The 15,226-nt window shown below is 54.2% G+C and overlaps 1 protein-coding gene across 1 annotated transcript; it reads left to right on the top strand.

Moving 5' to 3' along the window:
- Positions 1-686: 686 nt before the first annotated feature.
- On the top strand, positions 687-14,407 carry LOC144274172 (killer cell lectin-like receptor subfamily B member 1B allele C). Its single transcript, XM_077832807.1, has 7 exons — positions 687-771; positions 5,082-5,177; positions 10,466-10,684; positions 11,577-11,731; positions 12,311-12,423; positions 13,049-13,177; positions 14,137-14,407. The coding sequence occupies exons 1-6, from the start codon at positions 687-689 to the stop codon at positions 13,170-13,172; spliced, it is 792 nt and encodes a 263-aa protein (XP_077688933.1). The 3' UTR covers positions 13,173-13,177; positions 14,137-14,407.
- Positions 14,408-15,226: the final 819 nt, after the last annotated feature.

The following is a 15,226-nucleotide window of genomic DNA, read 5'->3' on the forward strand; positions in this document are numbered from 1 at the left end:
AACCAATGTCCTCAAGTGGTGTTAAAAAGAGAACTGAAGATGGTCTTCTGGTTAATGCACTGCACTGGGACCCAGGAGACCTGGGTTGCAAAGTTCTGCCACAAATTTAGTGCGTCATCTTGGAAAGTCACTTAGGAGCAGACCTTCAGAGATATTTAGGCACCTAGTTTCAATGGGAGTTGATCCCCAGCTGAGATCAGGATCCCATTGTGCTGGGTGCTGCACAGACACACAGGGAATCCACGCTGCAAAGAGTTCACAATTGAAATACATACGAAGCAGGCGGGGAAACTGAAGCACAGGGGAAAAAAGTGACTTGTGCAAATTCACACAGCAGGTCAGAACTGAGATGAGAACAAAGCCAGGAATTTTAATTCCCAGCCCAAGAGTTTAGCCCCTGTGACTAGACCCTACTACAGCTACCTGAAAGCTACGGTGCCTCTGAAATCCCTGGCCCCAAGGCTGCACCAGTCTCTACATTTCAAGGCCAGTTGCACTGGTTTAAGGCTGCAGGACCCAGACAGCCCTGGCTGTGACAGGACCCTTTGCAGTCACATGTGAGAGGAGCGGAATTCAGCTCTCAGAGGCGGCACTTCCTGACATGGGATTGATGTCAATTATATTCACAGACCAAGCCCCGGCTGCCCTGAGAGCACAGCCAGGTGCTCGTATCAGCTGCTCGCATCATGGCTGGGGAGATAGTCTATGCTGATCTGAACCTCCCCTCTGGCTTTCCTGGCTCCAGGACGCCCCCTTCAGCTCAGCCCCTCAGTAAGTGACCTTTATTTCCCGGGGGGTTCGCTGTAAACCCAAAGATGGATTTTGCTGGGAAGCCCAGAGCAGGTCTGTGCCAGGGGAATTTCTGGCTTTGGGGGAGGTGGCTGCAACACTTTTGATCAGCTCTCTGTAGCTGCTCACTTCTGTGTGCGGGGCTCTCTCGGTGCAGAAGCCTGGGGTGGAAAGGGGAAGTCCATGCACCCACTCGCCTGCCCGGGTGGTGCATCAGACTTCTCCAGTTACGACCCACCAAGCTCTCGCTGGGGGCTTGTGGAATTATAGATGGTTGCATGACGGACTCAGGCTACTAGGGCATTGGCAAGAATAATTTGCACTGCTCAGAGACCTCCCTGGAGTGGGGATGAGCTGTAAGAACAACATGAACTCTACGTGCTACTGAGACAGCGAGGGCTGTCTCTGGCTATATGCTCCTGAAGCCCCCAGCCCAACAGGGCCCTGATCTCACACAGCCTCTCAGGGTGCTACCGTAATTGACTCTTCCTTCCGAGGAAAACCAGTACACACAACCGTAATGCTGCCTCTGGGCATCCTCTGTAATGGTCCACGGAGCTGCTACTCGAAAGCTGAGGAGCGCTGGCTGGGCGGGGAAGGCTAGCTTCCGGGGTAAGCCCCTGCACTGGGAATCTGGACATGGTGGGTCCTTATTTTGGTCAGGTGCTCAGCCCCCCAGAGCTGGAGCCAGTTTTCCGTACACAGCTCAGCACCCAGCCTGCCTCGGCCCTCATACCCCACATCTGCAGCACACAGGGGCAGGATTTTGCTGCAAGTGGCCAGAGGAGAATTTGCAGATACAGCGTAGGGCAGTCACATGCTACAGTGCCTCCCCCCCAAAAAACCCTAGCAGAGAACAGTTTCCAGCAGGGGTGGGCCTGGGAGTAGTAAGGAGAATTTCTGCTGCTCCAGATAATCCGAGTTTCTCGGGACTGTCCATAAATTAAAGCAACCCCAGGGCTGCTCTAATTGACACCTGGGACTGATTTGGAGAAGCCCAGAATCACAAGCCCCGGGATTGCACTTCCCCTGCTGCACAGAATCTCTGCAATGCACAGCATTAGCACGCTTCTTAAGAAACTCTTCGAGAAGCTACGGTTCTCAACTCGCTCTGGGCAGCCGTGACTTCACAGCAGCTATATTTAAGCTATTGTTTCCTCTCCCAACCTCGGTGGGGGAAATTCACATCTCTGCAGAGGGCCAAGTGCAAAGGCCAATGCCCAACTTCCAGCCTGCAAAAGAGGACTAGAGTGGTGTCTGGACTTTGTGGGGGTTCTCTACACAGCGGTGAATTTCATCCCGTGCACCCAGCGTCTTCAAGGCAGGGCATGTCTCTTGCTAGGCGCCTGTGATTCATACACGTTGCATGTCTAAGAGTCACTCTGATCGTCAAGTCTGTTCCCCCCCGCCCCCCCCCCCCGTAACCCAGGCCAGAGATTGTCACCTACAGATGCTGTCTTTGATTAGAATTATTCTTCCTTATGCTGTGGCCCCAATTCAGCACAGAACTTAACACACGTGCCTCTCGTTAACCACTTCCTTAAGCCCCATTACGGTCAATGGGACCGGAGCACACTGTTCAAGTTAAACCCACGTCCAAGTTCTTTGCTGAATAGGGATGTTTTGTTGAACTGGGCCCTAACTGACATGATTGAGTCCAACAGGAACAAAGCATGCAGGCCACGCTTACAGGATGGGTCACTCTGTCCTGGGAAGCAGGGACTCTGAAAAGGATTCAGGAACGGGGGGGGGTGGATAATCAGCTGACCATGAACTCCTAGTGCGACACTGTGGCCTAAAAGGCTAATGCGACCGTGGGATGCATAAACGGGGATCTCGAATAGGAGCAGGGCGGTTTTTTTACCTCTTGATTTGGCCCTGCTGCAACCGCTGCGGGAATCCTGTGTTCAGTTCTGGTGCCCACAATTCAGGAAGGATGTTGCTAAATTGGAGAGGGGGTCAGAGAAGAGCCACAAGAATAATTAAAGGATCAGAAAACCTGCCTTGTAGTGATAGACTCAAGGAGCTCAATCTATTTAATAAAGAGAGGGTTAAGGGGTGACCTGATGACAGTCTATAGGTATCTACATGAGGAAAAATATTGAATAACAAGCTCTCCAATCTAGCATAGAAAGGTTCTAACAAGATCCAATGGCTGCAAGTTGAAGCTAGACAAATTCAGACTGGATATAAGATGTAAATTTTTAACAGGGAGAGGAATTAATCATTGGAACATTTTACCAAGGGTCATGGTGGATTCGCCATCACTGACAAGTTTTAAATCAACCCTGGATGATTCTTCTATAAGATCAGCTCTAGGAATTCTTTTGAGGATACTCTCTGGCGTGTGTAATACCGGAGGGCAGACAAAACAACCAGAATGATCCCTTCCGGCCTGGGAATCTCTGAGTAGCTCGTAGTTAAACTGTGGTTAGTTCAATCAGTTTGTGACAAGGGCAGATATTCTTGTTCTTGGACCTTTTCCATGGAATCTTTTTAATCACCATTTTTTGTTCTCAAACATCATCATTTTGAAATGTTTTGATTTCAAGACAGAAGTGTTTAGAAGAGGTTTAGAAAACATGATCGACGAGGAGAGGTTGAAGAACTGTACGTGTTTAGTCTAGAGGAGAGACGGAGGAGGGGGGAAATGAGACCAGTCTTCCAGTATGAAAAAGGTTATTATAAAGAGGGTGTAGATCAATTGCTCTCCATGGCCACTGACGGTACGATAAATAGTAATCAGCTTAATTTGCAGCAGGGGAGATTTAGGTGAGATTTTAGGAAAAACTTTCTAACGCTAAGGGTAGTTAAGCACTGAAACAGGTTAGCTAGGGAGGTTGTGGAAACTCAGTCATTGGAGGTTTTTAAGAATAGGTTAAACAAACACCAGTCACAGACGGTCTAGGGGTAAATATGGTCCTAGCTCCGTGAGGGGTGAGGGAGGGGGAAGGTGGGCTACATGACCTCTTGAGGTCCCTTCCACAGCCCTACATTTCTGTGGTTCTCTGTCTTCAAGATTGAAAGATGTTAAGTCTGAAATAATAATGTCATTTGGCTAAGCTGGCCATGCAACATAGTAATTAAACCTTGAAAATGCAAAGAGAAAGCACCGAACTAGAGATATTTACAAATGGGAAAATGTTTCCAGCCAAAAAAGTTGCAAATGGGAAACCTTTGAGAAAATCAAAGCTGGGAAAGCAAAGTAATAATAGTGATGCCGAATCCTGCCCGGGCCATTGTAGGTTGCTCAGGGCATGACCCAGGCTCCACCATCCCTGGCTAACCTGGGCTGCTCTTTGCCTGTATTTGGGGTTGTCATGTTCTGTACGTTCTCTGTCTCTCAGAGGACGGCTCGATGGAGGGATCCTTTGCTAGGCCCCCTTTGCATGTTCTTCCAGCTGCCCGATGGCCAATGCTCTGCTTCATTCTTAACCTAAGAACGGCCAGACTGGGTCAGACCAATGGTCCATCTAGCCCAATATCCTGTCTGCCAACAGAGGCCAAAGAAAACACATCCCAGATCTTTCCAACTTCTGTTCTGGATAACTTTAGAGAGCAGGTGATGTTGGACTCTTGGCATTTGTTATTAATTAATTGCATTTAATATCTAGTAATTTTCTAAGGCATTTGCTTTCCAAGGTATTTAGACATCTGTCTATGCCTTTGGTGGATTTCCAGCTTTCACATCTATACATTAGGGTGGAAATAACATTTGAGCTGAATACTCATAGTTTGGTCTTTAAACTGTAGATTTGCAATGACCGAATCGTGTTTAAACTGGTCCATGCAGCTGCTACCTTGCCAATTTGTGACATTATTTCCTCCTGGACTTTCCGTTGGCGTGCACGGTACAGCCAAGGTATGCAAATTGACAATATACATAATGAACACAATAGACAATAATTAAGAATAATGCAATCAAACAGAAAAAGAACTTGAAAAACAACAAACAAATATGGTGAAGAATAAAAAAGGGGGGGGTCATTTAAAAATGTGGGAAATGTAAAATATTGAGAAAATGTTCATATTTTCATAAAAATTCCCATTTTCAAGAAAAGGGCCAAAATTTCACCCCATTGCCTTTACATTAAAAGTCAGACAGCTCTCCAGACATCCCAGACTGGCCTACGAAGGGAAACCAGATGAACAGGGGAGTGTATAGGCCCCAATCCTGTAATCAACTCCCTGTGGGCATCGGATTCTACCCACGCTGGGGATGCATTTTTCTTTGAAACGGTCTTTCGTACACCAGGTTCCGATTGTTTTTCACCAGACGTTGGCTCTTACAGGTCCCCCGAGTCCCCGGTGGCATCGGACAGCGCTGTGGGTCGGATGGATTGGGAACGTTGTCTTGGTGATGGCTGTGATAGCGCTGGGGATTCGGGGTGAGTAGCTGACAGCTCCGTGTTTATTTGTGCGGGTCCATCAGTGTATAGCATGGATTAGCCTGTCCCTCCAGCACTCCATTGTGGAGCCCCTCCCATTAGCTGGTACATTTTTTTGATGCTCCGGAGAGCTTGACGGTAACGTAGAGAGAAAATTAAATATATAGGGAGATGGGTGTGCATGGGGATGGATGGAAAACTAGATAGATCCAGGCATACACTGGAACTGGTTAAAAATAAGGGGGGGAATTTACTGATATATTTAAAAAAGAAAAAAACAAAAACCTTGTAACCTCTTTTCAAAATTCAAAAGACCCCCCTAAATTTTGAAAGTTCAAAATTTGAAAAGCTCTGCAAGTTGGCTGAAAAATGGGAGGGATTGAGGAGAATTATGTGACAGTTTCATCAATATTTTTCCTCATTTTTCGTTTCAAATTTACATAAACATTTTAAAATTAGCAAAAAATTTCAGCCAACTCCAATACTAGCCCTGGTTGAGAATTCGTCAGCCAAATGTGTGTTTTAAAAAAGGAAATTTGGATTTTGCTATATGTGTGTGCTCCCTATCCCCCCGGTTACCTTCTTTAGCACCAATCCCCTGACGGGTTTTGAGGGACGGGCCTGGGTTCTTCTGGATCCCGCCTCCCGCTCCCCAGGGTGTAACATTTTTATTTGCTTCTCGTATGAATTTATTTGCCGGTGCCGCTACCCAACTCACTCCTGCCTGGCAGGGTCACCAGGGCAGCTTGGGAGGAAACTTCTCAGCCCAGGGTAACCCCCACTTACTTGCCAGTTAGCTGGAGACTCCCAAGAAATAACACAGACACATACAATATATTCCACACCGTCATTATATTAGACAGGAGATAAACATAACACTATTCCAGGGGAAACCGGTGTCCACGCTGATAATACCCATGAATTTCCCCAGTCACGTGACCTGATCTAGCAAAGGTGAAATTAGTGCCCCGTTGGGGTGCGTACTTGTAGGGGCCCTTGACGACCTGTGACCACGATATCATCTGTGCCTGTTAGCAGCTTGGCTGACTGGGCTCAGTGCAGCCCAAAGGACTCACGCGTGGGATAAGGCCGTCAGTCCCACCACAGGTTTAATAGGCAGCAGGTTATAAAATCCCCAAACCCGGACCCGCTGGCTTGAGGGCACATTTCCCAGGAGTAGGGGGGGTTTCTTCCGAACCATCTCCCTGACTAGCTAACGGAAAGATGGCGACTCACAACTCCACGCCGGATCCTCACGGTCAGAGATGGCTCTGGACTGCAGAGGGGCTGATGATCACTGCGGGCAGGCGTCCTCTTCATGCAGGGGTCAGGCTGCTGCTGCTCCCAGGATTTCTCCTCACCTCCAAGGGGTGTACGGCTCCGGGGGGCAGGTTACTAAACTAGCCTAAAAATCCTTACTTCAGTCTCCCACCCCAGCACTCAGCCACACTCCCCGCCAGCGGCAGCCCCGGGCTAGCAGCCAGAGCAGTGGTGCCATGGGGTGGCTGATTTTCCCTAGGGAGATGGGGGCTAAACTCAGCCAGGCTGTGTGGGGGGAGTTTTCACACACACAGCATATCAGGGTTGGAAGGGACCTCAGGAGATCATCTAGTCCAACCCCCTGCTCAAAGCAGGACCAATCCCCAGTTTTTGCCCCAGATCCCTAAATGGCCCCCTCAAGGATTGAACTCACAACTCTGGGTTTAGCAGGCCAATGCTCAAACCCCCCCTCCCAACAAAGGTCTCTAACCTGGGAGTCGCCTTCCTCCCAGGGACAGCGCCTCTCCCTCAGCTACTGGCACACAGAGCCCCAGGAACCTAGGGAAGCACCTTGGGGCTTACACATGTATATATATCTCCGCTCTGGCTGTGTCACTGCAGTGCACCTTGGGAGTCCCAAGCCTGCGGTGCATCATGGGAGATGTAGTCCAGCCAGGGAGCCTAGTCCATAAGGAGCAACAGCAGCATGAGGCACGAAACTACAACTCCCAGCAGCCTAGGCAGCGGCAGGTCAATATTGAACCCACCTGAAGTGAAACATGTCATGCTTCCCAATCAGGTTGATTCTGAATTTTTCCTTCCACAAACAAGCTTTTGATACTTTGACTTTTCGTCCCAATTCAGGGCAAAAACAAATGTTGAAATATTGGAATTGCCTGTGGCACGTAAATTCGGATTTTTTGACCGACTCTTTCTAATACATACACAGCCCCAGAGATAGTCACAGCAATGGAGACACAGGGAGCGCACCAGACCTGTAGAAAGAGGATATTGTCTTTAACAGACCTGGGTTCTGTTCCCACATCTGCTGGGTGACCTTTGCACAAGGCACTTTGCCTTTGAGTTTCCGTTCCCTCCCCAGCCGAATGATTTGCCTTGTCCATTTATGGGGACATTTTCAGAAGCCCTTAAGGAATTTAGGAGCATGACCTTCACACTGACATTAAATACCCTCCATTTGGCTGTAAGCCGCTCTTAGCTCTAGCATCAATTCCTGACTCTGCCACAGATTCCCTGTGTGACTGTGGGCAAGTGCTCTGGGCCTCAGTTTCCCCATCGAAAAAATGGAGATCGTGCCTCCTTCATCTAAGTAGATTGCAACTTCTTTGAGGCAGGGACCGTCTCTTGCTGTGTGTCTGGGCAGCGCCCGGCACAACGGGGCCCTGATCTCAGCTGGGGCCAGGACTGTCTCTCGCTGGGTGTCTGGGCACAGCTGGGCCTCTCGGCTCCACAGTCATAGATATAATACCAGTAAGAGAAGGCTGGTCGGAGGGGCTACGGCCTAGCTGCAGCCTAGAATGTGTCTGTGCTGGGCTGTAAGGAGCCAGCTGGGCTCTGGGCAGAAGATGCCGTTTGCTGCCCTGTCCCTGTTTGTAACCTTGTTTACTTGGGTGGCCGGAGCAACATAGGTGGTTTCTCTTTGTGGTACAGGAGAGGAAGTAAAATGAGGACAGGAGCTGTTTCCACACTAGACTGGGCAGTGAGGGGGCGATTCAACTTCAAAGGTCATCTAAGTCAATGGAAAGTTTTATTAACATTGCACTAGTAACCCAGCTGAGATCACGGCCACATTGTCCTGGGTGGTGCACAGACCCACAGCGAGAGACAGTCCCTGCCCTAGCTGAGATCAGGGCCCCGTTGTGCCGGGCGCTGCACGGAGCCACAGGGAGAGACAGTCCCTGCCCTAGCTGAGATCAGGGCCCCGTTGTGCCGGGCGCTGCACGGAGCCACAGGGAGAGACAGTCCCTGCCCCAGCTGAGATCAGGGCCCCGTTGTGCCGGGCGCTGCACGGAGCCACAGGGAGAGACAGTCCCTGCCCCAGCTGAGATCAGGGCCCCGTTGTGCCGGGCGCTGCACGGAGCCACAGGGAGAGACAGTCCCTTCCCCAGCTGAGATCAGGGCCCCGTTGTGCCGGGCGCTGCACAGACCCACAGGGAGAGACAGTCCCTGCCCTAGCTGAGATCAGGGCCCCGTTGTGCCGGGCGCTGCACAGACCCACAGCGAGAGACAGTCCCTGCCCCAGCTGAGATCAGGGTCCCGTTGTGCCGGGCGCTGCACGGAGCCACAGGGAGAGACAGTCCCTTCCCCAGCTGAGATCAGGGCCCCGTTGTGCCGGGCGCTGCACAGACCCACAGGGAGAGACAGTCCCTGCCCCTCCAAGAGCTCAGAATCTCAGTAGACAAGACAGTCAAAGCAAATGAGCTGAATTTACTTGGCCAAGGTCATATGGCAGAGCTAAGTCTGAATCCCGGTTTCCTCCTCACGCTGCCTTTCCATTGATCACGCTGGGCACTCGACTGTACCACCGGCTGGGGAGTTGTAAAGGGATTGTTGTAATTTCAAATTTTGAAACATTTCCACTTGCTTCAAAATCTGGGGGCAGGGGGAAATGATCCTAGTGGACCCCCAGCTTTTCATCAGCCGTGGGCGTTTCCATACAACTGTCCCCAACACGTAATAGTGAGGAAATGTAGCTGGTGGATAAAATGGAGAAGGGGCGTCCCCAAAATGTGGCTGGGAATGTTTCCCCCTGAAGGTCGTGTTCCCATCGCCAGGCTGATGTGTCAGACAGAGCTGGCTGTTCACCGCAGGATGGTGGGACGGGGCAGGAGCTCACAGGCATCCCGAGAGGAAGGCTGGCCACTGGTTTTGGTGCTAATCTGGGACTCAGGAGCTCTGGGACCTGTTCCTGGTTCTGCCACTGATTCCCCGTGTGACCCTGGGCTGGTCCCTTAAGGCTGGAATTCCACAGGGGTTTAGGTACCTAACACTGCATCTAGGCGCCTAAAAACAACCCACTCGGTGACTAATGCCTATTGAAGTCAATGGGAATTGGGCTCCTAGGGCCCACGTTCTCAAATGTATTTAGGTGCCCAACACCCACGGGAGTTAGGCACCTAAATCCTGTTGAGGATCTGGGCCTAGGTGCTTCTGAAAACCCCACTCGGAGTCTCTTTGCAGCTTTAAGTGCCTAAACCCCTTGAACAATCTGTCCCCATGATCCTCCCCTTCTTCATAGGGAATGTGGGTGAAGGACAGAGACAGCAAGTGACAGGGGTCAGATAAACTCCGCAACAGACAGGCTGCGCCCCTCTGGGTGGCTGCGTTGGAGGGGGAGGCTTCTGGGAGGCCTGTTTTCACTGAGCCAACTTCCACAGCAGCAGAGAGCCCCTGACGCCGGACGCTGTGACCCCGGCCCTGACTCCCACACAGCTTCAGCCCAGAGTCTCGGCTGCCTGTGCGATCTCACACCCCCGCCCACGTGGCTCCCGGACCCTCCTCTCTCCAGGGCAGGACGCACAGTGAGGAGGGCTACACTGTATTGAACCTGCAGCCCCAGAGGGGCGGCTGAGGTGGCCTGTCCCGGCTCGGAACCCAGGCTGGTCCACACCACTGTGAAGAGCTCTGTGCCTCAGTTTCCCCACCTGTACAATGGGGATAACAGCCCTGTGCCCTGCCTCACAGGGTGCGACTGGGAGGCAAAATCTAGCAAAGACTCTGAGGTGTTTTGATACTGCTTTGATGGGGGCTGGATAACTTAGATGCAAAGATGAGGTGGGTTTGCAAAGAGGCCCAAGGGATTTAGGCACCCAGCTCCCACTGATTTTCAATCCCAAGCCACTCTTTTGGACTGTGGCCCTTTGGGGCTGTTCTGAAGCCCATGGGAGTCAGTGGAGATGGGGCTGAGTGGGCTTTGGGCCAGGCCCTGTGTCTCAGCCGGTGCTTTTCCCCAGCAACTCCCCATCACATTGACCCACCACCTCACTCTCACCGACGCTGCTTTGCAGTTTCCCACTTGATGCCCGAGAAGGGACGGACCCCGGCAGCCCCTGGGAGCGACGGAGCCGGGAGCAGAGATACAGCGACACCCCCTGGGAGCGAGGGAGCCGGGCGCAGAGATACAGCGACACCCCCTGGGAGCGCAGACCCCAGCACGGCAGAATGCAGCGCCCGCCTGGAGCGTTTCCGATCCCAGCTGTGCCCCCCGGCCCAGCCCGGCCCAGCAGGTAACCCCAGCTCGTGTGTCTCTGAGCCGCCCTCCGCCCCGGGCACGGCCAGTGCAAACCCAGCGGCCGTCCCAGCCCGTGGGGATCCTGCAGGGCAGGGACACGCCGCCCCCTGCTGGCTGCACCGATCTAGCCACCAGCCCCGCTGGGTGCCAGGCGAGGAATGGACCTGCCTCAGCTGGGACTGGGTGAGGGGGCTCTGGGGCGTGGGGGAGAGCGACATCTAGTGGCCATTCCCGGTGCTGCTCAAGGGGGGGGTCTTAAAATAATCTAATACCAGGATGGACAAATGCTTGCAGAGCAGGGACAGATCCCAGCAGAGACGGTCTCATGGACTCACCCCCTCCCATTGCCAGCCATCCCTGGGATCCCACCTTCTCTCCTGTGCTCCCCAGTTACCACCTCCCCTCCCATATCCTGTTAGATTTCCACTAACCAGCCCCCACCGCATCTTCAGTTGTCCTAAGCCCCTTCTAGGCCACTCTGGCAGAATAATGTAGCCTTAAAATGGATGCAAATAGCCCCAAGAGGTCCCCTCTGCCCTGGAGACCTCCCTGCCTAGGGTGGGACTGGAGTAAGAGCCCCTCACACACTCTGTTCCCAACCCCCAAAGTAGGGAGCAGATTGGCGTGGGTGGCTAGAGTGCAGTGCACTATGGGTATTCTCTGCTCCCCAGGGCCCATATGGGAGCAATGGATAAGGCAGAGCAGCCCCGAGACTCCTCTCACTGATGCCAGAAGCCAGGCAGGGCCTGGCCTATCCCCAGATTTCAGGGAGCACAAAGGGGACTCAAGCCCATTTTATCCCCATCCCAGCCCCAGTCACAGGAAGGGAGTAGCCGGGAATGAGGCCCAGAGGGCTCAGAGCATTAATGAATCCTGTCTCTCTACAGGGGGCTCCGGGTGCAAACTCTGCCCCATGGACTGGCAGCTGCATGGGGACAAGTGCTACTGGGTCGGCAGTGGAAGTAAAACGTGGAGTGAGAGCCGCTCCGACTGCTCAGCGAGGGGCTCCCAGCTGCTGGTGATCCAGGACAAGGAGGAGCTGGTAAAGGGGACGGTAACATCCTGCGGGAGCTGCCCCTGCAGGCCTGGGCCCTGGGTAGAGAGTCCGAGGACTCGTATATGCTACATGGTAGATCTAGGATTGTCAATGCTGCCTAAAGGACTTGGACACCCCATTCCCATGAATTGTTAATATCAGGGTGTCCAAATCCCCTAGGCAGCTACGACAAATCTCAGCCTAAATCACCAGCCCTGAGATCAGGGACACACAATGGTGGCTTAAAGCTACCGGTACCCTCCCTCTTCTGGGATGTGCCCAACACAACTCAGCTGGAGAGAGGGGCTGAGTGTGTGTGTGTGTGTGAGAGAGAGAGAGAGAGAGTTATGAGGCTTGAGGGCTACAGAGAGAGGGGGTAGGTGTGGGGCTGGGTGGACAGAAGAGTCTACATGGGGAATACTTGGCGAGATGGACAGGTATGCGTGGGGATGGATAGGTGTGTACAGGGATAGGTGGACAGCCAGACAGTAGTTCTGGGGCTAAAGTTGTTGAGAACTTGGATTTGCAAGAAAAGAGCCGAGAGCAGGTTCTGGTCCCCAGCTGCCTGTCCCACACTCCCTGCAGGTGTCCCTCCAGGCCCTGACACGAGGCACGTATCAGTTCTGGGTCGGACTGTCCCGCCCCTCCCCGGAGAAGGCCTGGACCTGGCTGGACGGCTCCCCGCCGGATCAGACCCTGTGAGTGATTCCTTGAGTCAAACCCTTTCCCTCCCCTCCGTGGGCAGCAGGGGCTGGGGACAGAGTTGGGGGGAGGGGATGTTTGGGGGAAGGTCAGGACTTTGGGGGAAGTCATTTTCAGAGTAAGGTGACGACAAAGACCCTTCTATTCCCCCCCCCCGGCCCCCAGAGGAGGTGAAGCTGGAGCCCTGGGGGCGGGGGAGGTGGCCCAGAGTCGGAGTGTGGAGGGAGAAGAGCAAAGGGGCCAGGCCAGAGCCCTGGGGATCCCCCAGACAATGGGGCAGGGGGGAGGGGGAGACACAGAGCCGCCAGAGAGGCAGGAGGGGAGCAGGAGGGGGCAGCGTCGGCCCAGCCGGGTGGGGAGGGGACGCGGAGCAGGGGAGGGAGATGGACAGGGTCTAGCCCAGCAGGGAGGATGAGGCTGGAGCAGGTCCCTGGGCTCTGGGCAGGGAGAGGCCGTTCGAGACCCTGGCCAGGGCCCTGACAGTGGGGAGAGGGGGCAGCCCCCAGGGCAGAGCTGGAGGAGACGACGGCTGCAGATCCCGTTGGAACAGGGAAGAGCCGCTACCGACTGCGTGTGATGGACCCACACGCGCTGACAGGGGCCCTCTCCTCTGTCCCGCAGGCTCCCGGTGTCAGGCCCGGCTGAGGGGAACAGCTGTGGGTCGGTGAAAGGGAATCGGATTGGTTCTGACACCTGCGGCTCTGCATTGCACTGGATTTGCCAGCGAGACGCCGTCCCGCTCTGAGCAGGGTACGGGGGAGACCTCAGAGCGCGGCACCGTTATCCCCGTGTCACACGAGGGGAAACCACGCGGCAGACACTGACCTGCCCAAATTACACCGAGAATTGGTGACAAAGTGGGAAATGGAACCCAGGAGTCCTGGCTCCCAGCCCCTCCCCCTCGCCCAGCCCTGGGAATAGAACCCAGGAGTCCTGGCTCCCAGCCCCTCCCCCTCGCCCAGCGCTGGGAATAGAACCCAGGAGTCCTGGCTCCCAGCCCCTCCTCCTCGCCCAGCGCTGGGAATAGAACCCAGGAGTCCTGGCTCCCAAGCCCTCCCCCTCGCCCAGCACTGAGAATGGAACCCAGGAGTCCTGGCTCCCAGCCCCTCCTCCTCGCCCAGCGCTGGGAATAGAACCCAGGAGTCCCGGCTCCCAGGCCCTCCCCCTCGCCCAGCACTGGGAATGGAACCCAGGAGTCCTGGCTCCCAGGCCCTCCCCCTCGCCCAGCACTGGGAATGGAACCCAGGAGTCCTGGCTCCCAGCCCCTCCCCCTCGCCCAGCCCTGGGAATAGAACCCAGGAGTCCTGGCTCCCAGCCCCTCCCCCTCGCCCAGCGCTGGGAATAGAACCCAGGAGTCCTGGCTCCCAGCCCCTCCTCCTCGCCCAGCGCTGGGAATAGAACCCAGGAGTCCTGGCTCCCAATGCTACCTCAGCCTAGAGCAGAGTGATTCCAGTCTCTGGCTTTGCATATTGCAGCAGGGGCTGGAGAGCGCTGCGGGGCCAGGGCTTGGGCTGCAGGTATCAGGCTCTGCAGAGCCCTGGGGCAATTTATCCCTCACCCCCCCAGGACTGGGAGAGAAGCTTCTGCCCCAGGTCACGTAAATCAGCCCCGATTCGGTGTCCAATGGAGCAGAAGTGATTGACCCCAGCTGGGGATCTGGGCTTTCCCCTGGATTTCACCCGATTCATTTCCTTTCACCTCTCTGCCAGGTTCCGCTCTCCGCTCTCTTCCCCGGCGCACCCACTGCTCCCGTCCAGCCTGTGACCTGACGCACCTCTGCCCATCCTGCCCTAGCGGATCGTTAACTCCTGTCACTAACGATGGGGTCTCAGCTTCAGAGGTTTCTGTGTGGATGTGCTGTCTACTTGCTACCTCCTAAGAGCACCATTAAGTAGATCAGTGCCCCCAACCCCGATCCCAAATGGAAGCTTTCCCTGTGCATTATTTGACGCTCTCCGGGGTCACTGTCTCTGTCAGATGAGCCGGGTTGGGGTGCTCCGTGGCAGTGAGGGGGGCACTACGGGGACGGCTGGGGGCTAACCAACGCCCTGTTACCCTGTGGCCCGGCAGCCCAGGAGGAGATGGCCTGGCAAAGCTGGAGGGCAGGGCGGCTGGCTAGGCTGAGAGGTGACCTTCCAAACAGACCCAAGTGTCTTTAGGAGCCGCCCCCCGAGACAACTGGGCTTGTGAGTGCAACAGGACAGAGCTTGTCCAGTCCGCGGAAGAGACAGGGCTGGCGAGTGCTGGCCCGTTCAGGGTTTGGTCCTGGGGCTGGAAGAAGGCAACATGCTGAAGGTGCTGTCACATGAGGGAGACGGTGTGGCCTCCAACCAGAACCCCAGCATCTACCCTGCAGTTAAACCGCTCCTTCGCTCGAGCCCGGGTTAGGTGGCATGAGCCAGGCGCAGGTGTCCAACTGCCGTGTAAACATCGCCCTTGTGCTTCACTTTCCCCATCTGCGAAATGGGGATATTGATATTGACCTTCCTGCATGAAGCACTTTGAGATCTACAGATGCAAAGCTCGAGATCGGAGCTAGGGCTCATCATGATCATGGGGACATTAAAGTTTTCTGTTAAACCGTGCGAAAGCTGGGTGTGTTTATTGTTGATGGGTCACAGAGCAGACAGAACCCTGGATCTGACTTTAGACAAGTCACTTGCCCAATCTGTGCCTCAGTTTCCTCTCCCACCCTTTGTCTGTCCTGTCTGTTCAGATGGTGAAGAGACCACAATATAGTCCTGATCTCAGCTGGGGCAGGGACTGTCTCTCCCTGTGTCTGTGCAGCGCCCGGCACAA

This window comes from Eretmochelys imbricata, chromosome 14 (assembly GCF_965152235.1).
Source record: "Eretmochelys imbricata isolate rEreImb1 chromosome 14, rEreImb1.hap1, whole genome shotgun sequence".
Taxonomy (NCBI): domain Eukaryota; kingdom Metazoa; phylum Chordata; order Testudines; family Cheloniidae; genus Eretmochelys; species Eretmochelys imbricata.

Excerpts from the sequence above, each read along its gene's own strand:
- LOC144274172 (XM_077832807.1), top strand. The coding sequence starts at position 687 with ATGGCTGGGGAGATAGTCTATGCTGATCTGAACCTCCCCTCTGGCTTT. Across the intron at positions 772-5,081 it reads CCCTTCAGCTCAGCCCCTCA|GTCCCCCGAGTCCCCGGTGG; the intron begins GTAAGTGACCTT and ends TGGCTCTTACAG. Across the intron at positions 5,178-10,465 it reads GATAGCGCTGGGGATTCGGG|TTTCCCACTTGATGCCCGAG; the intron begins GTGAGTAGCTGA and ends GCTGCTTTGCAG.